We start from the raw sequence: 26,257 nt of genomic DNA, 5'->3' as shown, positions 1-26,257 counted from the left end.
CCTAAAATAGAAAGAACCTAAACCAATTTTGTACTGTTTGTTCTCTGTGACCTTATTGATTCACTTGTGATTACATCGATTCCATTCCCTTAAAGGACAGGCATTCTTGTTCGGTTGAAGAAACCAGTTTATGAATTTTAATTTCATTCCAAACTTGAGGCAGTTACATTGAACATTTAGCAGATCTATCTACTGGCAGATTGTGCTGCTGCTGGGCAGCAAGTTTTGTTGACGCAACATATAGCAAACCGTGCCGCGGAAATCGCGCAGCGAATGGTCCTGCAGCTGCTGATCGAAGACCTGTTGCATGTGGAAACGAATACGAATGTGAATAAGAAAACCAGTTGAGTGCATTCGATTACGGCGACGATTGATCGCGGCTACTCATACTTACGCCATTGTAGACGATGGTGGGAATGAAGCTCGGGCTGTACTGTTTGGTCACCAGCTCCGCCTGCAGCTGCAATTTGGTGCCCGTCTCGCTGGACAGGCAGTGGACCACATCGGTGAGCAAGCCTGCCTCATTGGCACACTGCGTATGGAATGATATAGGTATATTAATGTGTACAATGGACACAATGGGCGTTAATCAGTTGGGCAAACACAGCACAACGAGTACGCGGAAGGTAGATTACCTGATCAATGCGGGAGTAATCCGGAGCCAACATCTGGCACACCACGAATTTCACCTGTGCCGCCTGGTTTGCGGTGCTGTTGATGACGCAACTCTGGAGGCGATTGCCCTTGCACTCAGCCGGTCCGTGCTGGCAGTGGAAGATGGCACCATTGCGTTCCGACTGCGATTTGCCGAAGGGCACTAAGAGTATATCAATGTACTCCTCGAACTCCTCGTAAACGGGTCCCAGCTGATGCATGAAGTTCCTGCTGTCCGGACACAAGGACTCGTAAAGAAGGGTGATGTGTAGCTAAAAGAAAAGGCATTTTTATTAATTGGTCTAAAGATAAAATCTTTACGATGGCCTTTTACCTTAACTACTAATTGGGGTTCGCATAATACAAGTAAATATTCATTTTGGGCTACTGAATAATTCTAGAATCTAGATTCAGAGGAATTTACATAGAGAAAGCAGTGTTTTCTTAATCATATAAACTAGTTCTAGCTTAAGCCCAATTTAAATAGTACAGAACACAGAACACAGCTTAATATAAAGTTTGGACGCAGATAAGTGCTAGAAACATTTGTTCACTTAAAAGCCAATGTAAACAAAGAAGCCAAAGGCGTTGGATTGCAATCAAACCTTGTTGGACTGACGCTTCTCCCGGGGCTTCTCCTCGAGCTTTGCCCATCCGAGGGACAGAATGAGGAGCAGAAGGCTTGCGGTGGTGGCCAACTTCGTCATCTTGTTACTAGTAATTTGAGCTTTGGGTAGGCAAATCGATCGACCTTCGACGAAGTGCGGGATTGAAGGTTTCTGTGTCCGCAGCGAATGCCAAGCCCAATCTAACGCGACCGTCGGACTCGATTTTAGTTGAGCAACTGAGCGCCGCCGTTTTGTCACATTCGGCGCTTCATTTTGGCCAGCAGCAAACTGGGCAGAGCTGTTTTACCACCTCTCATCGACGTTCTCGCAGGCAAGCCGGTTTCTTGACTCAGCCAGATTTCGATTTAAAAAGCTTAACTAAGCATTCATATATTTAACGGATTCGCAATACTATAATTAACACTTTTGGCTAAGTGCAAATATTGGGAAGAAGTTACTATGAAGGCTAATAAACTTTTTATAATTTGTCTACAACTCTGCTATTATAACTTGTATTATGTTTATGTACTTTTATGCTAGATATGCATAATTTAAAGTTTAAGTTCACCTGTTTCATGTTCAACTTAAGCTGCTCTTTAATTTCCTGGCATATATTTTCCAGTACCGCGTAATATGTGAAAGTATGCCATATCAGAAGGGACAGCATAAAGGATAGTATTATATTCACACTTAGTCTGTTCATGTCTACAATAAAGATATCAACTAGTAACTACCTTTTCCATATCAAACTATTTTGCATGGCCAATTTCACGGAACCGTTTAAAATAGAATTATGTGCTTTATTTGCCTAAACTCTGTAGCGCGCAATATTTAAATGCAATCGATTGGCGACTGTGGCTACACTTATCGATAGCTTGTACTTTTAAAAACCGTGACTCAATGAATCTGATCTATCAACTATTAATGTATTACTATTATTAATTTCTTGTTATTTTATTAACAACATAACTTTGCTTACTTTTCATTTATAAATTCCGTGATCTAAAATTTTTGTCACTAGGGGTCACGGCGGGAAAGTACATCTCTATTAAGCCAAAGCCAAACAAAGAAGCAAACAAAAGCTTAATCCATAGTTTATTGTTTACCAAAAAAATGACCTGCAGTTAAACAGCGATTAAGCAATGGAGGACCTGTGTCGAATTTGTGGCGGCTACTCGGAACACTTGCTGGGCATTTTCGACGAGCAGCTGGAAGAATATGTTGACGGAGCCAAGCTCGCTGAGATGGTGAAGACATGTGCCGACGTGCAGTTGGATCCCGACGACGCACTGCCCCAAAAAATCTGCATTTCCTGTGTCCACGATGCACGAACTGCTTACGGATTCAAGCGGAGATGCGAGGAGAACTATAAGAAGTTCTATTTGGCGATATTAAACGGGCAGGTCATCAAAGACGAGCCCAACGCGGAGGACTTCCTATTCATTGAGAACCTTGACAAAGGCAGTCTGGTAGCAAAGAAGAAGCTCAACAATGAATTACAAAAATCACATCAAACAGCTCCCAGAACAACCAAGTCTTCCACAACTACCAGTAGAGCTGGCAGACAGTTGAGGAGTATCAAGAATCAACCTTTCAAATGCGAGATATGCATCAAAGAGTTCAAGCACCAAATAAGCCTCCTGCACCACATGAAGTAAGTACAATCAATACTTACGATTTCACCTGTTCTTAAAACTGTATACCTCATTCCACAGGGTTCACAGCAATTCACACGTATGCCAAAACTGCGAAGAGCGTTTTCTGTTCAAGGCCGACCTGGATAACCACCTATGTTATCGCAACAGCAATTCCACCGTCGAGTGCCCGGTATGCTTGAAAGTCTTTTCAAGCACCCAGAGCCTGGACAGCCACAAATGCAAGGATATGCAGGAGCGTTCGCCCTTTCAGTGCCCCCACTGTCAGCAGGCCTTTACTCGCGAACAAAACCTCAAGGCGCACCTGTTGATCCACGCGGAATCGAAACAGGGAAACGGACCCCACAAATGCTCATACTGCCAGACGGGATTCTTCAACAAGTCGGCCCTCAAGGTGCATATTCACGCGCACATGGGCGAGCGGCCGCATGCCTGTCCGTTCTGTGTGTCCAACTTCCGTTCCAAGCAGGCCCTTAAGGTCCACATCCGCATACACACGGGCGAGAAGCCCTACCAATGCCCCCAATGCCCCAAGACTTTTTCGGACAACAATAACCTGGCGAAGCACCGACGACGGCACTCGGATGAACGGCCCTACAAGTGTTCTATCTGCCTGCAGGACTTCCGGGAGAAACATCATCTGAAGCGACACTTTCTGGGAAAGCATCGGGATGGAGATCAAAAGCCGAAGCTAAAGTGATGATGATATATTTATATCTCATTGAAATAATGTTTCTATAGTTCATATTGGAATTTACTTAAATTAATATTTATAATTTATTTATATGTGCATTAATATTTTCGTAGAATTCGAACAGCAATTTGAAAACCATTTGGAGTGGCAACACCGTTTTTGTGTAAATCAAAATTCGATGTAGACACGACGATGTAGACAGCGTTGCCATTTGGCCGTGATTTGTTCACGTGGCACCACCATTTTGATAAACAAACAAGTTAATCAACCCTTAAATGACACCAAAAGAGCATTGGAAATAAAACAACAAGTTGTATGTTTATAAATTATAAGTCTTACAAATTGTAATTGTGGTTTCCGTTTGCTTAGAACATCAAAGCAGCTACCAACACACAAAAAATACCGAATATTTCTCGACGTAATTTTCCCTAGACGTCCTTACAATTCGTCGTGTTCGCTTTGATCTTTGTCTTGCTTAGATTCATCATCCTTCTCCTCATCGTCATCATCCTCGTCCTCATCGTCCTTGTCGGAAGCCTTTTTCGCCTCCTCCTCGTCCTTCTTGCGCTGCACCTCATCCTGGGCCTCCTTCATCTTCTTCTCGCCCGCCTGGGTGTTCTTGACTTCGGCAGCAGCCTTGGCGGCCAGCTCCACGTCGTCCGTGATCAGGACGTTGTCGAAGATGGTGCCGGACTTGACCTGCCAGAGATCGAAGCCCAGGGTGCAGATCTCCTTGCGCAGATACAGCTTGTCGTCGGGCACATACTCGGGATTGGCGATCTCGGGATGCTCCCAGGCGCCCTTGTAGTTGGGGTTGTCCAGCTGCTTTGGCTGCCACTCGCCCTTGAACTCAGGGTTGTCGATCATCGGTGGCTCCCACTCGCCGTCCATCTCATCGTCCCAATCCTCGGGCTTGGTGGCATCTGGGTCAGGAATGTGCTCTGGTTTGTCCCAGTCCTCGGGCTTCTTGTCATCGGGATCGGGAATGGTGGCCTACAGAGATGTACGTTGTTGTTTAATAACAATGAGCCAAACCGGTTTTTCGAGGGGCTAAAGTCTGATTTGGGCGGGAATTTACAACTTACCCTATCGTCCCAGTCCTCGGGCTTGGTGGCAGTGGGATCCTTGATCTTCTTGGGGGCCAGGAAGTCCCAGTCGTCCTCCAGGTTGCCGGACTCCACCTTCTCGTTGTCGATGAGCACCTCGTACGTGTTGTCGGGGCTGACAATCAGCGTGTAGAAGTGGGTGTACACGTCATCTTTGCAGCGGATGTCTTTGCTGATTAGGTGGTTCTTGCCCTTGTAGCTAAAGATCACATGGACCTTCTTGGTGCCGGGTCCGCAGATGTCCGGGCCGAACATGATCTCGTACGGCGACTCGCCGTGCATGTCGGTCTGGTCGAGGGAGCAGTCGAACAGCTTCACATAGCCGCCGCCGCAGTCGATGTTCTGCTCGTGTTTCACGGAAAACTGCACCACGAGGGGCTTGTCCTCGTTGGAGAAGCCATCGAACTTGCGGCTGGCCGCGTAGAATCGAGCATCCTGAGAGGTCTGAATGCCTATATAATATGTGTCCACATCAATACGAATACGCGCAGAGCGGAGGAGGGGGGAGAGAAAAAATGTGTATACAGTTACTATAGCTACTCGAAAACGTACACGTAGTGGTTTTTCTTCTTCGTGCTCATGTTCTCCACATACACGGGCACATACAAATGCAGATAACACGCCGACGAAAAAATAAAAATGGCAGAACGAGCGAAGAGAAAGATTTGGAAAAGGGAGTGACGACACATCGACACATATACGCTACCTTTGTCGGCCTCAGCATCGTTGTAGAAGGTGCCGGGGGTGAGGACGAATTTTCCGAACTCCTTGCCAGGATGTTTGCTGTAGATCCACGTATCCTCCCAGTTTTCTGCGGGAACAAGCGAGGGTGGCTTATATTATTCTTCTTTTTTTTATCGTCTCTCCTTTCGTTATTCATTGAAGAGGAGCGGAGGACCACATGGCGGCCATAGAACGCGATGACTACCACTTACCATTGTCGAAATTCTCCTTCAGATAAACCTCGGCACTAATAAAGCCGATTGTCGCCAGCAACACTATCACTGTTTTGCACCACATCATGTGAACGATCCCGCACCACTTTTTGGACTGACTCTTCCAACTCCGATGGTTGTCCGAACTCGGTTAAAGTTAAGTGCTAAATGCCGGCAAGAAAGTGCTATTTATTTATTGCATCTGATTCATGCGTGTCGGAGCGGGACGGCTTGTTACTGAAATTGGTTTGCTGGAACGTTTTCATTGGCCCAAATCAGGCCAATCAGGGATGTCTACGTATTCTTTTTCACCGGCCAGGGCTGTTTTCGATAAGCAATCGCATGCTGCCCTGTCACTATCGATTGCTTGAGCTGGAATTAGAAACACTAAAGTGACCGTTTGCTAATTAAATTAAATCTTAAAATAAAAAAAAAATTTATTTTGGCCTACAACTAATCACTTGCAGCAGGCTAAGCTAACAAAACATTAAATTATTTCAATGACAATTCCATATTCCCAATATCCTTAATAATTGCATTTACAGCAAGAACAGTTGTGTTTCCAGAACATTCCTAAGCTTTTTAACGGCTTAACGGATTTTAAAATTATACTCACACTTACCACATGCTACCAATTAAGATTTCACCCGATAAAGTTCACGGTATTTAAAAAGTTAGGATGTTAATTAATCTATAATGTAAAAACAATACAAATAAAAATCAAATAAAGAAATTACAAAACGTTGCACCTGTATTTCGTTAAGTTTAGGAACTTTTTTTTATAAGTGCTCATTTTTACATTTGGCTTTATTACATTAAACAATTGAAGTTTTCGCTGGAAATGTATTATATTAATAGAAAAGATAAATAGCCAGAAATGGAAAAGTTAAATAAAATTAATTAAAACAAAAAAGCTTTGGTATTTATACCAATTACCCTTCTAAGGTATTTTTTAAGACCTAGCTTTCTGGCAGATACGGTAAGTTCGTGTGGAGCCCACGTGTTGAGCCAATCTTATCAAACGCTGATTCTAATGCGGCATTAAACAAATGGATTCCCTTAACAACGGATGGTTCAGCGAACTGCAGGCCGATCTCTGGCCCGGTCAGTCATTCTCCCTGAAAGTCAAGGAGGTCATCCACAAGGAGAAGTCCCGCTTCCAGGACATCCAGATCGTTGAAACGTAAGATAACTGAAAGATAAACAAATACTTGTACACACAGCCCCATTTGTTTACATCCGAAATTCCTCAGTCTAGTCTAGACTGAAGTTTGAAGAAAGATATCAAAATAAATTAGCTTAGATTGAGATTAAAAAACTAAATCAAAATTATTATAAAGACGCACACATCCGAAATTTTTAACAGCTTAAGCTGTTGAGATTTTAAGGACTAACCTACAATAGCCTAATCCCATATGTATCCTACATTGAAGGTCCCTAAATCATAGATTGTAGAAATCGAAAATTTTCCACTGGTTGTTCAAACACAAATTGCCCAGCCAGCATTTTCGGACCCTTTGGTTTTCGTGTGTTTATTCTTGATCTGCACCAACAGCCTTATCGATGGAGTCATCTAGGGCCAAAAACGACAGACAGAATACTGATAACAAGTCAGCTCGTATTTCAGGTTTGAGTTCCTCCAGTCGAACATTGGGTACATTTGCGCCGCTGAAAAAATCAATAATTTGATAATTCTATTACAGCGAAACCTATGGACGGTGCCTGATTCTGGACGGAATCATCCAGTGCACGGCCAGGGATGAGTTCTCGTACCAGGAGATGATATCCTTCCTGCCGCTCTGCGCCCATACCAATCCCAAGAAGGTCCTGATCGTGGGCGGTGGCGATGGCGGCGTTGCTCGCGAGGTGGTAAAGCATCCACTGGTCGAGGAAGTGCATCAGGTGGAAATCGACGACCGTGTCGTCGAGCTGTCCAAGCAATATCTCCCGGCGATGGCCTGTGGCTTCGCCAACGAGAAGTTGAAGCTGACCATTGGCGATGGATTCGACTATATGAAGAAACACAAGAACGAATTTGATGTCATCATCACCGACAGCTCGGATCCCATTGGTCCGGCAGTGAGCCTGTTCCAGGAAAGCTACTACGAGCTAATGAAACACGCGCTGAAGGAAGACGGAATCGTGTGCTCCCAGGGCGGTAGCTTCTGGCTGGATCTGGACTACATCAAGAAGACCATGTCCGGCTGCAAGGAGCACTTTGCTAAGGTGGCCTATGCCGTTACCTCCGTTCCGTCCTATCCCTGCGGCCACATTGGCTTCGTCATGGGCTCCCTGAACAAAAACCAGGATTTCGCTACTCCCAAGCTCGGAAAGTCCGAAATCGATGCCATAGACCTAAGGTACTACTCCTCCGAAGTTCACTCCGTCGCCTTTGCCTTGCCTCGATGGGTGCAGAAGCACTTTTACGAATGACCAGGTTGCGGAATGATTCGTGTGTATCCGTTTGTTAAAAATAAATATGACAATAATACGACTTGTTTATACTCGTTTCTTAAATTCTAAGATATTTTCAACAAATGCTGACGATTGCAATGATTCAATTTCACTTCTCATCAGCAATTATCAACATCCGCTAGTGGAATTTTTGGAGCCTGAGTATCGACTACCATCTTTCAGTTATTTTACTGTTGAAAATAGAACAAATTGTAATGATTATTACGTAATGATATATACACTTGGCTCTATTTAATTTTTGTATTTGTAAGTGGATGTTGGGTTAACATAATGAGACTTATTGCAATACTTTACACGACCGAATGCTACTCTCATTTATATTTCGCATATATTGCAAAAGGAAGCGGTTCTTATATGCAAAAATGACCTTAACTGCATGTAAAGAATTAACTAAAAACTGATATTCAATTTCAATAACTTAATAGAAATTAAATCTTCAACCTGTTTAATGACTAATTAAATAGTGTTATAGTTAGGAAACGCAATTGATCATAATTACAAAATTATATGTAAAATATGTACAATCATTTAATATTTGTTTTTCTCTCGCCTATTCTAAAGTTAATTATCATTTTTTTTGTGTCGGATAGATTTTGGTGTCTAATGTGCGTGTTTATGTGTAATAAATATAATGTATGTGCATTGCGATTTTGGTAGCCGAGCTCCAGTTTTTGAAATAGTCGAATCATTTTGTGTACAATTTAGAACTATTTCACATTTTTCGAAATAGATGGTTAAACTAATACGTATACTCCACTCCTTTGACTGGGTAAATTTGAATAAACCTAAATAATTCGATTTGTAAATGTGTATTCCAAAAAAGAATCACGAGCAGTTGGACAAAAAATAATAATAATGGTTTTGAAAACCGGAGCTTGGCTGTGTATAATTTGTTATGCGATTGATTTTGTATAGGAAATTTCATGTCTTCGCGATTACATTTGTTATAGCGTTTTTTATATTATCAATATAATAAAATAGGGTAGGGATTCTTTCCTCATGAATGGCCAACACATAACACATCTATGAATATCGTTCATGTTTGCTTTGCTTTACGTTAAAGGGAGGTACTAATTTGTTAACAATTTCTATATAAGTCAAACCCGAACCGAGTCTGCTGCCTGAAACTTAATGTTTTTTTGTTTAGAGTGCCAGATTATTTCGACGACCATTGACCTTATTGACTAAATTGCAGATTTTTAAGGCTGGTCCTAGCTTCAGGCCCATGTACTTCATCATCATCTCTGAATTTAGCAATAATAAAGCTTTTCCATCGATTTCCTACAAACAAAACTTGGGTAAGTTATTTTTTTTAATGAGTTATTGGCTACTACTTACGTGCTTTCGGAAGAGATCACCATGAACTGCGAGGGAATTGTCGTTGCTTTCGATGTACTGGATCACCTCTTCGATGGTCCAGTCGATGGGCTGCGACCGCAGATGTGAGTTTGCCAAAGCAGACGTGGGTGTGCTCACGGGTGAGGTAATCGCGGTGTAGCTTGGAGAAGCTCCCGCAGTTGCCGCTGCTCCAGCCGGCGCGGTGGCCGCCTTAGCCGCTGTAACTCCACCTGCAGCCAGTGCAGTGGACGAGGCTGAATGACAGCCCGTGAACGGCGTGGACACGGATGTCGGCAACGATGCGCTTGACGAGAGCGTCGTCGGACTCTTGTAGTAGCTATTCGAGGGCTTGACATTGGCCTGCTCCGGATGAACTTCCGCCACCAGAGGCGCCAAGTATTTGCCAATTGTGCTGGTGTTCGCCGAACCGCCGGCAAGGCTTGTGCTGGACGATGTTGACGAGCTGCTGCAATGGCTGGTAGATACGTGCGTGGTCTGGCTCGTATCCTGGTTTCCGTTTGTCGCAGAGCTATTCGTATTCGTGTTTGCGTGGTGTTGGAAGCGTACTTTGCGCAGAGCCTGCGTTGTGGAGGAAGTCTGCGCGTTCGCTCCGTTGGGCTCTGATTTTATGACCACCTTGTTGCTGGACTTGCTGGCACTGTTGTTGTTATTGTTGATACTGTGGTTGCTGTTTTGCTGGCTTGCTGGCTCCTTGCCATTGTTCGTCGAATTTTTCGACTTGGACTCTACTGGCGATTTGACACCCACACCCACTTCCTGCTTGATATTCTTCTCAGACGGTGATGTCGTTGCCGAGTTGGACTGACGGTTTCGCTTGTCGGCGAGCACTGGCGAGGAAGGCGGTGTGGCTGACTGAGTCAGTTGACGCTTCCGACTATTCGCGCACTTCTTGCACTCCTCCGTCTCGTGGACCAAGGAAATGAGATTCGCACATGCCCGGCATGTAGTGCACAGCGTTTCGATGAATTCGGCCAGGCTTTCGTCATCCTTCATTCTCATTGGCGATGGTATTTTTACCTTTAAAAAACAAATAGTGCGTTTTAAACATGATTTTCAATGAATTAAATATATCTTTAACTCACTGTGAAATTTTTCCCCGCTGCCGTCACGATGTGAACATCACCTTCCAGGGCAAACAGCAACTTTGAGAGCTGTTGCGTATCCGTGCTGGCAGCTAAAACCTCCTGCAGGCAAAGCTTGGCCAGCGTTTGGTAAGTGGGTCCTGTCACCATGCAGGGCAGTTTGGAATTGTTGATGAACGGACCGCCCTTGCAGTTCGGATGGAAGTGGGCTGTGGCAGGGGAAGCGGGAACCATAGCCTCGGACTCAGCTACAACAGTGTAGCGTGGTCGAGGGCATCGTTGTTTGCTAGAGCTGGAGTCCATGCGCGATTTATGGCCCGGTGGCTGCATGGGATGGCAACTTCTAGCGCACCAGCCGGCGGGAAAAATGTCACGCGATCGGTAATTGCACCAGTAGTCGAATGCCCCTCGCCAACCATCGAATGTTACATGGATCTGATCATCCTTGATAGCATCTACTGTTGCACAGCAGATGAGTTGCGGGTTCTTCTTGTCGACAGCCTCGAGTTTCTGGCCCACTTTGAACAGGTTTTCCTCTGGCGAATGCGGCTCTGGCTGGAAGATCTCCTCTGGCGCCACCATGGCATTGTTGAGTATCTTGCACAGATAGCCGGGCCAGCTGGATGCGTTCATGCGGAATCCCAGAGGCGGCTGCAGCATGCCGCCGTTCTTTTCACAGTGTCCAATGGCATGGATCTCCGTGGAATCGACCAGCCGCCAAAAATCATTCTGGGAGTCACTTCCATCCAGGCGTAGCCGCAGTCTCGAGCCAAGCACTCCGACCACGGTGGCAATGCAGGTGGAAGTGACGTTGCGTGGATCCAAAGCCTCCAGCTTCATTCCGATTTTAAAATCATTATTGGGAGGATTCTGAGCCTGTTTGAAACATTTTGCAGGAGCAGCTTCGCTACCCGTTTCCTAGAAACCACAAAAAGTATGAGATTCGGGTTAAAGCGTTATCCCAGCTTGACTTACCTCTAGATAGGCATCCCAGTCGAAGACGTGAAAGCTCTCGTATTGAAAGGGCCCCGTTGGTGCGGGCGCTCCACTGGCCAGCAACTTGCGCTCGTTTTCCGCCAAACCCTTGCTCGATGCCGATCCGCTGCTGTGCCTGGTTGAGCCGTTCTTCTTCTGGTGCTTGTTCATGCACATGATCGAGCAGAACTCCTTGTTGGGCGCTCCATCGCGGATGACGTTGTCGCACTGGGTGCACGCCCCCTTGCTGTACGCCTTGCGGAACTCGGCAATGCATGTTTCCGAGCAGAACTCCTTCTTGCCGGTCTGCGTGGGCAGGACGTACTGCAGCGGTAGCTTGCCCTCGCCGCACCAGGTGCATGTGGCTCGTTTGGCCGGTCTTCCCCGTTGACGTTGCGTGGACGCGGGCGATGTTGTGCTTCCAGGGGAGGCGGATGTGGATGTGGAGGAGGCGGATGCGGAGGAGGTGGCATTCGTACTGGCTCCTGCCGCAGCAGAATTGCTCCCGCTGCTGTTGCTGCTATCACGTCCGCCTGACATGGTTTCTCGCGTGGCTCCCTGGGGGCTGTCCTAGTAGTAGCACTTGCTGATTCCCGCCGGCAAGCCCCTTGGCATCTCAGGCGATTTCGATTTCGTGTGTTCCGATCCGGCGGTCAAATCGCATTGCGGCTGCCTTGAATCACTAGCCACCAATAGCAAGTTTTGTTTTGCTGCACTAACTTTCCGATTTCTTTCGATTTGGCCTGGCGAAATTTTGCGGCGTTCTTGAGGTCACGTAATAACAAATTGGTGGCCAAATCGCATCGCATCACCCAACGAAAACAAGCGCGAGCCGCACAGTTAGTTTCTGGTTCACCAAAGATCGGGATTTATATTTAGCGCGTGGCGCGGATCTTGTTACGCGGTTTCAATCCGAAATTAGATGATTTTGAGTCGGTTAAACTGCAAAATTTTACACTTTTTTTACTTTTACGCACGGTTCCGCCATATTTGTTTTTCTAGTGGTGGCATTCAGAACTTTGCGCTTATCGATAGTCGCCTACCCGTGACAGTTCACGAAGCGATATAAATACTTAAGAAATGTGACTAATCAAAAAATGTTATCGAAGCAACTAAATGTTATTTTAAAATAACGTTTAATGGAAAAACCAATTTTGTTAATTAAACGAATTTTGAAACCAACTTTTTACAGCGTATTTTACTGCAAGAAATTGTTTTATTATTTATCACATAACTTACAATAGTCAATTAAAATGGCGAAGTAGATAATGTTCAATACTTATACCATAATGTTGTTTTCATTTTACTGCTAGTATAAATAAATAAAAAAGATAAGCCCTTAACATCGCACAGCAAATTTGGATTCCCTGACATAAATTGTACAGCGTAATTTATAAGCTATTTACGCTAGTAAACTGAACTGTTTTGGTTCTGAGAATCTAAAGTTATAAATATAAAATAAAATAACTTTTTAAAATAAAATCAATTCGAATTCCTACGTTTCAATATCAGCGCATAGTATTTTCAAGTAAAACTAACAAAACGCCCGTTAATCAAATTTGCACAGCATCAAGTGGGCGTAAATAGTTCAATAATATAAAGAGTCTTTAAATTTGCAAGTGTGGTGCTCGGCTCACATCAGCCGAAAATCTGAAAAAAAAAAATATGGGTTAGTCAACAAAACTAATATCTACCAATTTATGGAACGCTCTGGTATGTAAACATTTCCATTAAACTGGGAGAAATTCGCAATAAAGCGGTTCAGATAGTGGAAAATGGGTTGAAAAAGGGGAAAGTTTTGATATTTTAATAAAATCATGAATAACAAAGGGGAGCGGTATTCGTAATTACCAAAACCATGAAACAATCGATACTGAAATACGAAAATATCTTACTATCAAAATAAGGGCTTATACGATTGGCCTAAGACTTTATTAGCAAATTAATATTATTTGCGTACCTTTCGTTAATTTTATTTGCTGAAGAAGGTCGCAAATGTCAAGAAGTCTGGCAAATCACTTGCAAATAATTACTAGAAATTGAGTGAGTTTCGTTTGCAGTAAATTCAGCAAGACAAAAGCGGCTCAAAGATGAAACAAGTTGGGAAAACTTTTCTGGGATTAGCCGAAATATATATTGGTCAAACTTTTTGGCTAACTTCTGCTGCTGTTTGATTTTTCTTCGCCTTGCTTAAATGGTCCGTAATTTGATTCTTCTTCTGTGCTTCACAGAATAATCCGCTCATTTAGTAGCGTTTCAAAGAGATCCAACTGGAAGCCAAATATTGCGGCTGAAAAACTTGATAACTCTGTTAATTGAATGTTTTGAAGGCGGCGTTATGTCCCTCTTTAATATTCAATAAAGACATTCCCAATTATTAATGATTAAACTTGACCGAAACCAAGTTCCCTGACACTCACACAATCGTCAAATCGCGCATAATTGGATGGGACCATCGGCTGCCCATAACAAGGATAATTGGATGAAATGAGGCGGCTGCCTTTTCTGCTCCTCATTAAATGCCCGTTTACCGCTTAGTCGCCTGTCAAATCCTCGATGGGCTATTAGAAAAAGGGGTGTCCAGAGACGAGTTCTTGAGTCATTGACTTGTTACGCAAATCGGACAAAAGAAATATCTCGCTCCGAGTGGGCTGTAATCGTGGGCACTGGAGTGGGGGGATTGAACTTAATAAGCATATTCATTAATGGGTGCGATGAACGAAGTACTAGGTTGCATCTTACACCCTAAGCGATGTCCTTTCTTTCTTGAATCCCTAAGCAAAAGTAGCTAGACTCTACTAGTTACTCTATTAAAAATGAAAAGTAAATTATTAGCCCCCTACGTAGCGCCTTAAAATTGCCTTGCACTAGCAAAACAGCATTAACGCTCGCATAAAAGCACGTATAAATTGGCGGGAGTGGCATTTTGACGGAATTCAATCAGCCATAAAGCATCCTGCTGGGCAGGAAATGGAGGCGTTTGCCTACGTGCTTAATTACAAGCCGACGCATGCACATTCTGCATACATAAAAGCCAAAGACACGTGTTCCAAGCAATTAAAAAGTATGTCAAAGTGGGTGATCAACGCGCCCAAGGACGCAGGACAATTGCGAAAGCTGGCAACACTGTTGCTTTTTTGAGTGATGCGTGGGCCAGCTAAACTAGTTGATGGTATGAAAAGTTGCGGGGGTCCCAAATTATAGCTACATAACTTAGATTGCTTATCTGGCTGTGTGTACAATGTGATATAAATGTTAATTAAATTCGTTTAAATGTCTTTTCAAGGTAATCAGCAGTAATGATTGCTGCTTTTCTTAGCCCAAATAGAAAGGATATCGGAATCTGGTAGCCTTCGCATATCCCAATAAAAATTGATTGGTCCAAAATAAGACGAAGCACCCAGCAGGCAGAGCACCTCCTGCGTGGAATCCATCTCCTGGCCAGGATCCCTGTGGCTAACGTTTGACGGATTTATGGCGAGCAATTTAACGCCCGATTGCCGTCCTAGCGGAATGTCGGGCCACGTTAGCACCTCTTGACATGACATCGAGTGCTCCGGAGTCCGCATCCTCGTCACTTTTAAATCGAACAATTAATGTGCAAATAAAACTCATTAAATATTAATTGAGTTCGATAATTACAGAGTTGACGGGGTTGCGGCTTCGCGCAACATGTTGCTGAAGCACCTGATTTGTGGGACGTCACCACCACCACCTCGAAACAAAGGGTCTTCGGGTCACCCACTGCCAACAATCCGTCAATTTCCTAATGCGTTCGCACACCTTGATGATTTATTAGTGGGGATTGCAGACCCAAACGACGCGGTCTGACCCGCCTCATCTGATTCCGGAGCGATTTCCATCATCCTGGCAACATGCCGTACCCGCACGTTTTCATTCATAACTCGTCGCGTGGCTTCAGCACCTTCCTTTGCCTTCCGATTCCTTCGGGCCCCCCATCCGTCGTCCTGTCGTCCTGTCATCCTGACGCCTCGGATTTCGTGCTCGGATTTCGGATCCGGCACTTCGTGTGGGCGCTTCGTGGCGCCCAATATAAAAACACGCCGTAATCGCTATACTCCGTGAGTCCTCCGCTCGTCGTCAGCCTGTTGCGTTCGACATTCGATTTCGATGCTGGGTGAAAATCCATCAGAGGAACCAAAGCCACAAGCTCCAGCAACAGTTCAAGATTCCGAATCAGTTAACGTTTCGCGACGCGACGCGTGAATACATAAAATAAATTAGAAAAAGATAAACAAGCCATAAAAGCAGGGGGGCTCTTTCCCAAAATAAGACAATTCGAAAACCCACGCGAAATATATAGTATCTCGATCGTCATAAATCAATCCGTCGAGTGTGCATCCGAGTTCCGCAGATCCAGCGAAATTAGAGGCAATTACCACTGATAAGGTGATTTCTTCTTTTATGTGATAATAATTTTTCGAAAGAGTGCTGTTTCTATGTTTTTGAGTTTGGTGTTTGATCTTTGGCTTTTTTGCGAAAACATATCAGATTTCGCGCGAAAACCTCAACGGAAATGTGGCGCAAATTGAATGGCCCAAAAGGTGGCAAGCTTCATTGATGGCTCGAAGAACGTTTAGGCTAATTAGTTTTGCATTTTGTGTTCGGTTTCAGGTAACAACACACCGCCGAAACCTAATAGACTGCCAACAAGCTTAGGTCGGCAATCACACCTGGTAATTTTCTTTGCCACCCACCTCCCCTGCGCTGCAGATTCCCAAATTATTGGCCTTTTGTGCTGATTTTTTTTACGGCCTAATCAAATGGGATTTACGGCCTTTAAAGCGGCCAGTCAGGCAGCCAGAGGAGCTGGAAAACTTTTCACATACTCGTATTTGCATACGCATGTAAATATCTGGAGTTGGCATAGATAGCAGGGATTTCATTTCCTTGTGCCGCGGTCCGCCCTTTGAATTGCCGATAAAACAAGAAGGGACGTCCTGGCAAGTAGCCCTGGGCAATCACGATTTCCGTCTCCGGGTCCCAGAGTCGCCCAGTGAATGTATGACAATGGCTGTCAGGAGCACAATCCTCAGTGGGGCAGGGCAGTTTTATTGCCTTGAATTCCATATTACTTTCACAAAATCAATATTTGCTCAACTTCAAATGTAAGAAAATAAGAAAATTCATTCATTATATCGGCTGGGGAATACTACTTCACTTCCCTCGGGAGTCCTAATTCAATTGGATTGCAATTTCCGCTGCAACTTCGCTGGCTGTTACCAGGAATGGATTCATCACATCTCCTCCAGCATTTAGGCGATCTATTTGGGGAAATCAATAGCCATCAATTGTCGTTTGCCGAAAGTGCCAGCAAAACCCACCCGCCCACGAATTTCCACCGGATTCAGATGCGGATTCGTAAATCCCCGTTCGCCGAATGGCATCCATATGACATGTGATTGCCGGCATGGACTAATGCGGCTGCCATTCGAGCACTTAGTTATCTGCGATGTCTAATGCTCCTGGTGACAGGTGCTATATGAGCTGTATGTCCTCTTCCCCCACCGAAAACAAAGGAGCCACCATAATTCCCAAAATGGTGTTTTCATGGTGCAACTTTGAGTTGCTGAAAACTCATGTGCTAATTTCACTTACACAAAGTTTGTAATGAAATTGGTTTATTTTCTAAAAATTGGCCATTTGGTTTTAACTTTAGAGCTGCCATCGCTCTTGGGATTATAAATTATTTAGTAATGTTAAACCTAATTTTGTGTAATGCAGAAATTTGAGTTATGGCAGTTCAAACTTTTACGTACGCACACACTAAATTGCAAGAAGTTTTCCTTGTTGTGGCAATTGTTACTTAATTTTGTTAGCTACACAAAGTTACGGGGATTAGGGAACTTTCATTTTGAGAACAATGGTTGCTTTACATTGCGTCGGTGTGGGAAAACCAAAGTGAAACTTTCAGTTGTTCTACGCAATTAAAAGTGACCTCATGAAAGGATTATGATGAAAAACCAGAGGAAAGAATAATATGTTAAATAAATATGAAAGAAACTGAACGGAGGACGAAAAAAAAAACTCCTGAAAGCGCCAAAGGGTTTTCATTTAATTATGCATTTACACGGTTTGTTTATAGATCAAAAGTAAAAAAAAGGTTCGCTTAAGCTGAAATAATTGGTGAATGCTCTTCCAGAGATTTCTTCAGGCTTTAAAAAATATTATATGTCCAATCAAAATCACTTATCTTTCTGCGGCTAAGAAAAGGAAACAATCTAATAGATACAAGATACTCTAGTAGAGCATGGACTGTTATGTGCCTAAAGTATCTTCGAACTTGTTCTTTCCAAGTTAAGCTCTTTTCCCTCTTTTTGGAAATAACTTTTCCCCTGGTAACTTTAGCTGTGCAACAGGAAAATAATCTAGTTGTGCTGCCGTTTACTCGTCGCCGTCTTCAATTTAGAACCTAATTTCCTCTTTGCACCTTTTTGCAAATTGCCCCCGACTCCAGTTGCCAACTGATTGAAGAGTCCAGAGGGACATGGGATTGATATATGTATGTATCTACATAGATGCATATTCGGAAGTACATAAAGCACTACACTGCCGCATTCAGAAGTACCACATATTTACGTGACCCATAAATTATGAGAGCACTTCTTGTTGTCAGAATATTGCGCATTTTTCACAGGTTAGCTGTCAGCATTTTATTTTCACTCTATTCCAGCGGGAAAACGGCGGAGGTCAAAGTTTGCACAAGACAGTGGCTCGGAAAATATTCAAAAAATAATAGCCGCAGATGAGCTTAATTTTCCACGCAAATGAACAGATCAAATTTGCATAGTGTATGGTACTTTGCATACCCTATAACCTGTAGTACTGTTAATAAATATGCATAGTTTTTAGCAGAGTTGGTTGATATGATATATACACTAATACTCACATTCTTGAATCATTTTGATAGATTTTTATTTCATTTTTTATGCAGAAACTGTTGGCATTGCATGCATATCTGTGAATTGTGCACTGACCCATGCCACTGTGTGTGTTTTTTTCCTCCTCTTTTGCAGAATGATGAAAGCCACAGCATGGTTTTGTCCGGTGTTATTAACTTTACTGTGTGCCACAAGGCTCGTCTGCACGGCCCAAAGAGGAGCGGTTGGAGCAGGAGGAGCTGCGGGAGGATCGGGAGCGGCAGCGGGTGCAGCGGAGGTCGGCGGAAGCGGCCGCACAAACGGATATCCTCTGGACTACCCGGATGGAATACGGAACTCACAGGTGGGCATGGGCATGGGCATGGGTATGGACATGGACATGGACATGGTCCTGGCCATCGGAGTGCATTTCTTTCTGGCTGTCTCCCTTTGTGAATGAGTGGCAGCAGTTTTTGCGTCACTTGTTTGAATGTTTTCCGAATGCATATTCAATTATTGGCTCGGCAGTTTGCAAACGGGCGATTTCATCGGTCCTTTGACAACCGTCATTGGTTCCATTCACTCGGTTCATAAATTGACACATTGTTCGTCACAATGCGTTAACCTTTACAAGAAGCCACAAAATGTGACCGCAAAGGGTTCCTCACAACCCTTTAAAAATAAATTGATTAAAACATCACTCATACGCAGTTTATTTAATGCGGATATATAGGTTTGCTAAAAGATTAAGCTCTTGACATGAGCTATCAAGAGATGGAAAGTACATTAGGCATTTTATAATAGTTGCAAATCTCCATTCTCCGATTTCCTCGAAATCTATACCACATTTTTGGTTCTTCGATCTGAATTTTGGCCACAATCTAATCTAGGCACTTGACCAACTCGAATACCCCAATGTGAAACTTCTTCGGTTGAACAAAAAGATCGTATAAATTCTCAAACCCACACGAACATGGCAACAAAATTGATTTCAGTCTATGGGTTTTAAAAAACAAATGGAAATTTACGTCAAGGATTTTGAGCAGGCGTCATTAAAGGTAAACAAATGGTAGAAAAAAGAAAACCAAACATGCTGTTTGTCTTGGCCAACTCCTGTTGTCCACAATCAAAAGTTTCACCACTGCTTTTTAAGAAGTTCGAATTTTGTTAAGTTGATTCTATATTCTTTATTTTTTATTCGCTGGAATTGGAGTGCGAGGCAAGTTCGTTTGCGAAATTGAAGATTTAAGCACGTAAATGCGAAGGACACGTAAACAATTTAATTTTATTTACTGAAAGAACTGAAATGATGTTTTATGATGGGGCAGAATTAAAAATACAACCCCGAGGCGACGTTAAAAGCCAATTACGAAATTTTCCATTTGTATCACCATAAATGACACATCGTTGGGCACAAACATATGTTCTTCCGAGCAAATGGGCATCTACATATGTATGTTTCGATAAGGGTCGATTTGCCAACTAATCAGTCAAGTAGCGATTCATTGATTGATGTATGTACGTCAATCAATCAGTTTATCATCGGCTCGCAACGCTTGAACAGCCAACTAACAATATTGTCATGGTTCGGAAAGCGAAAGTTCAATTAGGTGATAAGCATTATAATGCGTTCAGAACCTTAAAGTTTTGAGTAATGCCATATAAGTAAACGTGACTTTGGATTTTTTCGTTTTTCGGGTGGTTTAATTGTTCAGATTGTTGAAACTATAAAACTAAATGGCGAATGCGTGACTACATAACACGATGTGGTTTCATGAGGTTTCAATCCTAACCCTAGAAATGGTTTCACCTTCTTCTGGGTGAACACGTTAATAATTTAGCTATAACAGTTTAATATTTGCACCATATTTTGTTTAATAACCTTGTTACTTGGAAACGCCAAGTTTTTAAGGATTATTCAGAAAATGCACTAGGGACCTTGGAAACTATGATACTAACTTCCTAGACCGCTAAAGAATCGGTAGTGGATTCTTCGGGCGCCTCACTTGTGGATTCTTCAGGAGCCTCGGTCGTCGATTCTTCGGGTGCCTCACTTGTGGATTCTACAGGCGCCTCGGTTGTCGATTCTTCGGGAGCCTCGCTGGTGGATTCTTCTGGAGCCTCTGTGGTTGATTCTTCTGGAGCCTCTGTGGTGGATTCTTCGGGCGCCTCACTTGTGGATTCTTCGGGTGCCTCTGTGGTGGATTCTTCGGGTGCCTCACTTGTGGATTCTTCGGGAGCTTCCGTTGTCGATTCTTCGGGAGCCTCGGTGGTGGATTCTTCAGGCTCCTCGGTGGTGGTTTCTTCCGCAGCCTGAGTGGTATCCTCAGAACCGCTACCGTCCTCAGAGTCGGTGGTGCTTTCCTCCGGTGCCTGAGTGGTGGATTCCTCCGGAACTTCAGGGGCCAAGGTGGTGGTGTCTTCCGAGGAACCGCTACCATCTTCAGTGGTGATTTCCTCCGGTGCCTGGGTAGTAGATTCTTCTGGAACCTCGGGGGCCAGAGTGGTCTCCTCCGCGGGATTAGTGGTGGATACAACATCATCCTCGGTGGTCAGCTCAGGCAGATCCGTTGGTGGTGGTGGTGGTGGAGGGCGGTGTCCACCGTGACCATGACCATTGCCGTGACCATGATTGTTGCCATGATGACCATGATGGTTGTTTCCGTGTCCGTTTCCTTGGCCGAGGCCTTGGTTATTTCCGTGAGATTGTCCGTGACCATGTCCGCCATTCCACTGACCCTGACCATGGCCATTTGGATTCCACGGATTCTGGCTATTCCACTTCTGTTCCTGCACGGTTTCATCGTCGCCGGAGCCCCAACCGAACCTCCTGGCCCAGTTGCCGCCAAAATTTCCGAACCAACCGCCGTTGGGGCGGCCAGATGCCACTGCCACCAAGGCAGTGAAGAGGAGAAGAGTTAGGACCTTCATTTCGCAATTGTTTCGATTATACTACCGGGTTCTGCAGATGGACATAGCTTTTATAGAAACCCGATAACCACGTCCATTCACTGCCAGACATTTCGACCTCACACTGCCACATTCTTATCTAATCGCAGGGAACCTGTCTGATAGTCAGACCAACAATAATCGTAATTATCATATTTATCTGAACATGAATTCGGATTGGTTGTTTACACGTAAACACGTAAATACTTCTTGGAAGGAACACCAACAAATAAAAGATAATATTTAAATTTTTCCAAAGAAGCACCTGTCCAGACTCCATATAAATTTCGGCTAATTTCTTTATGATCAAGCGAAATCCAAATCCCTTTTTTTATGTGGTGTAAAGAAATTGCGATATGCGTTGTTGGCCGGATCGTAAACTGATAGTATCAGGTGTTTTTTAATCGCCCCCCAAGGTAATTGTATTTTCATTTTATTTTGTCGCTACGTGTGAGTCACGACTTAGCTTGAAGTTTTCACTCTTATCAGTGAAGAGCTCTTATCACGAAATTCCCGATTGATCATCGTGGAAAAAACGTAGAACAACACAAATATAAGCTTGCTAGATTTTGTGTAACGATAATTTCCCGAATGGTGGGAAAAACAAAAGGTGATATAATAAATATGCGATAGCCCAGGCCCTTAAGATTACCCACCATCGATGCTAATAATAATTTTAATTTCCATCAAAAAACAAAAAAATAAACTTCGAGCACAGAACTGTTTATAAACACAGGGACTTAAAACTTTTTGCATTACCTCGTCAGGATTTTATTATGCCATGCGCTGGGAAACTTCTTCCAGGCAGCCAGCGAATCTAACGTACTAAATATGTATGTATTTCGTTCTAGGATGACTTTCTGCTGGCCAAGAGGAACAAACCGTCGCTGTCCATTGTCAATCCGCTGGATGTGCTGCGCCAGCGGCTGCTCCTGGAAATCGCACGCAGGCAAATGAAGGAGAACTCCCGCCAGGTGGGTCTCGTGTTCTGCAACATTAAACGGGGATGGCTGACCACTTGGCCAGGTATTTTTAATAAGCTGCAAAGTAGGAGGAGGGTAAAACAAAACTTTGGCTTCGTATGGCCCAGACAAACGGAGAACAATGCCGCGTCTTCGGTACAAAGAGTAGGTCGCGGTGCAAGGTATAAATGAAAATGTAGTGGGCTAATCAAAACTAGAATGCCTGATGAGAAATACTTTTCGAAAGCCATAAAAACGCATAAAACGCAGGTGCAGAAAGTTTTTTAATTCATCGCAGCTAGCGAATCTAATAAATTTGCGAAGGATCCAAACGGGAAGACGCTGTGCAGCCCACACATCTGCTTGCTCCTGGAATGTAAACAACATCCTGGCGAACCCGAAATCGAGGCTTAAGCACCTCGGATGGCCCTGACACCCAAAAATATGCATATGTACATACATATATGCATGTTCAGGCTCAGTGGCAAAAACAAAGCCAACATGGCGTATGTGTAACGCAAATATTTTTGCTCGGTAACAAAGCGAGTTTATTTGGTTACCAAAACGTTCCGATCCCCCAAAGGCGCACACACAAAAAAAAAAAAAAACAAAAAGGCCAACAAAAATATTTAAAAAAAAATCAAACGTTTTAATGCGAGGAATTCAAACGATTTGCCTTGATAGCTTCACCTTTCCTCCCACGAATTTCCGTTAAAGAGGGTCATGTTCATCCAGGGATGTGCCTATTCACATACGCCAGATAACATTATTGATTTGTCAAAGGGGTTTCATAAATTAATCCGTGCATCCCGAAAGCAATCCGAATCGGAGAAAGATGAGCTTTTCAGCAGGCAAAATATTCTAGGAAAACACCTGGGACTCTAAGTATCCTGCGGAAAGATTGGCAAATAAAAGGGAAATAAAATGGAGTGAAATGAAAGTGAAATTTCAAAGAAACAAAGTGAGGTTTAATACCACACAATTAAAGGAAAGTTAAATTTAGAAACGTGTATCTTACACTCAAAAGTTGGAAGCTAGATATCTGAAATAGCATTCGCCACTTGAATTCGAATGCAAACTAAATGAATCGACACACTTATTCACACCTTAAAGGAATAGATCACGTTTCGGTTTGTGCTCTATTTCCAGCAGAGGAAAATAGACTTTCACATTGCCAAAAATAAAAAGGCAAAAATGCAATGTCACCCAAACTTACGAGTTGGACATTGAATCCCCATCTCACTGCAAACACCTGACTCTTTAAAAGTCCTGCAAAGTGGTTGGCAAACAGAAAGAAATTTAAATAAATATCCGAAGCAGAAGAATGGCATTTCCAAGGTGTGAAAACTGCAAGTTGGCATTTACACTTAAATTGGATTTAAGCTAAACTGAGTTTTAAGCTAGAAGATAGGAAAAAGGTATAAATACATTTCTAACGATTAATCATCTTGGCTTTAAATATTTAAGTAAGTTTTAAACAAGCACCTGAGACTTAAAGTAATTAGGCAAAGTATCTGTGGCTTTTCAGTTCAGTAACTAAAGGGATTTAAAGTGCTCAAAATGTAATCGTGCCACATCCCTCATCCTCGATTAATGAAATAACGCACTGGCATTTGATTTGTGATCCAAATTGAAGCGTTAACAACATTGCCAATGTGGTCATCCATCATGCATGTCAATCTAGTTTAGCTTTCCCTTTGCCGGGAAAAGTACATGGGAAACCCATGGGGATAAGGGAAAACCGGGCTTACCCCACTTCCATTTCAATTTGTCACCCATTTTACAGCAGTTAACAGCATTTTGCAGAACTTTATGTGAACCATGTTACCTTTTTTGTGTCCAGGTCGAACTGAATCGCGCCATCCTGAAGAACGTGGGCAAGAGGGTCATGTTGCGAGGAGGAGGTGGAGGATCGGGAGCAGGAGGATTGGCTCCCAAGGTGAGCAGGCGCTACCGCCAGCAGTGGCCAGTGGAGCGGGAACTGGAGCGGGAAAGGCAGAGGGAGAGGGAAAGGGATGCAGTTCGTGAGGAGCAGCTGGACCGTCAACAGCTGCTGCCCTGGAAGCATTTCCCCAGCCAACTGTGGAGCTACGGATGGGCCCAGTCGCCGTACAAGGAGTCGTCACAGTTACAGTTTGCGGACTCCCAGCAATCAGCGTCGACTGGACCACAATCCCAGGCACTCCAAAAGCAGTTGCAGTTGCTCAGCTATGCGAAGAAACCACTGGACGTGGCCGGAATGGGTCTGGCCAGGCATCGGGTCAGCGGAAATGAAGCCAACGAAACAAATCATGAGAACGACGATGGCAATGGGGCCAGTAAAAACCCGGCGAGATATGTGGATGACGACGACGATGAAGGCGAGGACAGCTACAATGACGTGGGAACGGAGGGTGTGGGACTCGGACTGGGAATGGGTGTGGGATTGGGTCTGGAACGGTTCGAGGTGCTGGAGGACAAGCCCAACTGGGCCAACGAGGAGCCGAACGAGTTGATGGTGGTTAATGCAAATGACCGCGTGCCCTGGTCCTTTCCCTACCGCTTTCACAAAAGTCAGCATAACGTTAATTAAGGAAGTAGGGATTGAGATGCAAACACAGATATACAGACACGATAAAGATACAAATGCAGATGCAGATACAGATACAGATATATGTAATACCGACACAGATACCGAAACGGATACGATGCGATAGGGGCACCCAACGGCTTCTGAGTGCTGCAAGGTTATTAATGCAAATCGACGGTTCCTAATGGCTGGCTACAAGGCAGGCATGTTGTGTGTGCACATACTCCCTTGATGACAAACTTACTCCCTCGTTGCTAGATGTACTCGCATTTGAACTCTATTTTATCGAAAATAACCAACGGTGTATGTAACGATTTATGCTACCTCTCTCACAGATACTGTTGAAAATAAAGTCCCCGATTAATGTGAAACATACATACATACCCATACTAACGTGCATACTACTAGATACAGATACTTTACTAGATCGAAATGGCCGAAACTTTTGTCAATACACCGATGCTGCTAAGGATTATAAACGTAATTGCATGCATGCATGCGTAATTGATAGTGATCTATGTGTAATTTACATAATTGTTTTAACGGTCGACGTTAATTAATCAATCGCATGCAATATTGACTAGTCAAATGGAATTTTCACGTTTTTATCCACATAAGCAAAACTTGTTTACCAACTATTAATTGTGGTTTACATTCTCCGCGGGCGGAAATCGGTTTTTATGTTCATTACGTTTGCTTCGCTGTGCTTTAACTTGTGCAAAACAAAAACAAAACAAAAAAATGCTCAAATAGAATTAACATAGTGCCGAAAGTACTGTTCACACGCTCTTTTCGTTAAAGCTGCATTTGGTCACTATTGAATTTGCGCTGTTGAAGGGTTCAAGTTTTAAGCTATCAAGCGACAAATGGTTCCAAATCATACGAGTAACGAGTAACGAATTACGAATTACGAATAACTAATAACAAATAACGATTTTAACGTAGATCAAAATCAGAAATATTACCCAAGCAAGTACTTCGATACATGAATACGCCACGTGTTGTGTAAATTAACAAGGAATTTACCGAGCAAATTAACCATTTAAACGTTACGTTCTGTACATTAATAAATTTAATACGAATTGATTGCCCTACGTGTATGTAAATAAAAGTCCTTTTTCAAAAGAGCTAAACTAATGAAATTGCAAAAAAAAAACTAGAAGAAAATTATATACTATACAAAATTATACGTATGTACGGATATACTTATTTAAAAAATAAAATCATGAGGCATTGACATGACATTCAATTACAAAGCATCTCGTTTAATTAACTTAACTAAGGACCGAGCCAATTCCCCAGATAAGCAATCATAATACTGCGCTAATTGTTTTGGCATTCAAAAGGAAGGTA

General features: G+C 43.4%; 7 protein-coding genes across 8 annotated transcripts; 3 read left to right on the top strand and 4 right to left on the bottom strand.

The window, feature by feature from the left end:
* Nucleotides 1-103: 103 nt before the first annotated feature.
* Nucleotides 104-1,505, bottom strand: LOC6607078 (GILT-like protein F37H8.5). The gene is made up of 4 exons (XM_002031830.2): nucleotides 1,260-1,505; nucleotides 636-926; nucleotides 395-532; nucleotides 104-300 (listed from the first exon to the last, which is right to left on the bottom strand). Exons 1-4 carry the CDS (start codon nucleotides 1,359-1,361, stop codon nucleotides 190-192), a joined length of 642 nt encoding a protein of 213 aa, XP_002031866.1. The 5' UTR covers nucleotides 1,362-1,505; the 3' UTR covers nucleotides 104-189.
* Nucleotides 1,506-2,298: 793 nt separating this feature from the next.
* Nucleotides 2,299-3,937, top strand: LOC6607077 (zinc finger protein 664). Its single transcript, XM_002031829.2, has 2 exons — nucleotides 2,299-2,916; nucleotides 2,978-3,937. The coding sequence occupies exons 1-2, from the start codon at nucleotides 2,405-2,407 to the stop codon at nucleotides 3,615-3,617; spliced, it is 1,152 nt and encodes a 383-aa protein (XP_002031865.1). The 5' UTR covers nucleotides 2,299-2,404; the 3' UTR covers nucleotides 3,618-3,937.
* LOC6607076 (calreticulin) lies at nucleotides 3,930-5,811 on the bottom strand. The gene is made up of 4 exons (XM_002031828.2): nucleotides 5,653-5,811; nucleotides 5,424-5,528; nucleotides 4,697-5,169; nucleotides 3,930-4,604 (listed from the first exon to the last, which is right to left on the bottom strand). Exons 1-4 carry the CDS (start codon nucleotides 5,738-5,740, stop codon nucleotides 4,050-4,052), a joined length of 1,221 nt encoding a protein of 406 aa, XP_002031864.1. The 5' UTR covers nucleotides 5,741-5,811; the 3' UTR covers nucleotides 3,930-4,049.
* Nucleotides 5,812-6,641: 830 nt separating this feature from the next.
* LOC6607075 (spermidine synthase) lies at nucleotides 6,642-8,146 on the top strand. 2 transcript variants are annotated; one of them, XM_032720255.1, is made up of 3 exons: nucleotides 6,747-6,835; nucleotides 7,086-7,279; nucleotides 7,356-8,146. In XM_032720255.1, the coding sequence occupies exon 3, from the start codon at nucleotides 7,432-7,434 to the stop codon at nucleotides 8,083-8,085; it is 654 nt and encodes a 217-aa protein (XP_032576146.1). In that variant the 5' UTR covers nucleotides 6,747-6,835; nucleotides 7,086-7,279; nucleotides 7,356-7,431; the 3' UTR covers nucleotides 8,086-8,146. The 2 variants fall into 2 exon arrangements, with proteins under 2 accessions (XP_002031863.1, XP_032576146.1); XM_002031827.2 differs by lacking the exon at nucleotides 7,086-7,279 and having other exon boundaries at nucleotides 6,642-6,835.
* A 179-nt stretch (nucleotides 8,147-8,325) lies between these two features.
* Nucleotides 8,326-12,543, bottom strand: LOC6607074 (polycomb protein Scm). The gene is made up of 4 exons (XM_002031826.2): nucleotides 11,544-12,543; nucleotides 10,569-11,486; nucleotides 9,466-10,503; nucleotides 8,326-9,408 (listed from the first exon to the last, which is right to left on the bottom strand). Exons 1-4 carry the CDS (start codon nucleotides 12,081-12,083, stop codon nucleotides 9,271-9,273), a joined length of 2,634 nt encoding a protein of 877 aa, XP_002031862.2. The 5' UTR covers nucleotides 12,084-12,543; the 3' UTR covers nucleotides 8,326-9,270.
* A 3,097-nt stretch (nucleotides 12,544-15,640) lies between these two features.
* Nucleotides 15,641-26,160, top strand: LOC6607071. Its single transcript, XM_002031823.2, has 4 exons — nucleotides 15,641-15,953; nucleotides 18,581-18,788; nucleotides 22,225-22,347; nucleotides 24,179-26,160. Exons 2-4 carry the CDS (start codon nucleotides 18,582-18,584, stop codon nucleotides 24,905-24,907), a joined length of 1,059 nt encoding a protein of 352 aa, XP_002031859.1. The 5' UTR covers nucleotides 15,641-15,953; nucleotide 18,581; the 3' UTR covers nucleotides 24,908-26,160.
* LOC6607072 (mucin-5AC) lies at nucleotides 20,101-21,367 on the bottom strand. The gene has a single exon (XM_002031824.2). The coding sequence runs from the start codon at nucleotides 21,353-21,355 to the stop codon at nucleotides 20,387-20,389; it is 969 nt and encodes a 322-aa protein (XP_002031860.1). The 5' UTR covers nucleotides 21,356-21,367; the 3' UTR covers nucleotides 20,101-20,386.
* Nucleotides 26,161-26,257: the final 97 nt, after the last annotated feature.

Source organism: Drosophila sechellia, chromosome 3R, assembly GCF_004382195.2.
Source record: "Drosophila sechellia strain sech25 chromosome 3R, ASM438219v1, whole genome shotgun sequence".
Classification (NCBI taxonomy): domain Eukaryota; kingdom Metazoa; phylum Arthropoda; class Insecta; order Diptera; family Drosophilidae; genus Drosophila; species Drosophila sechellia.
This window is presented reverse-complemented; position numbering and strand designations above follow the sequence as displayed.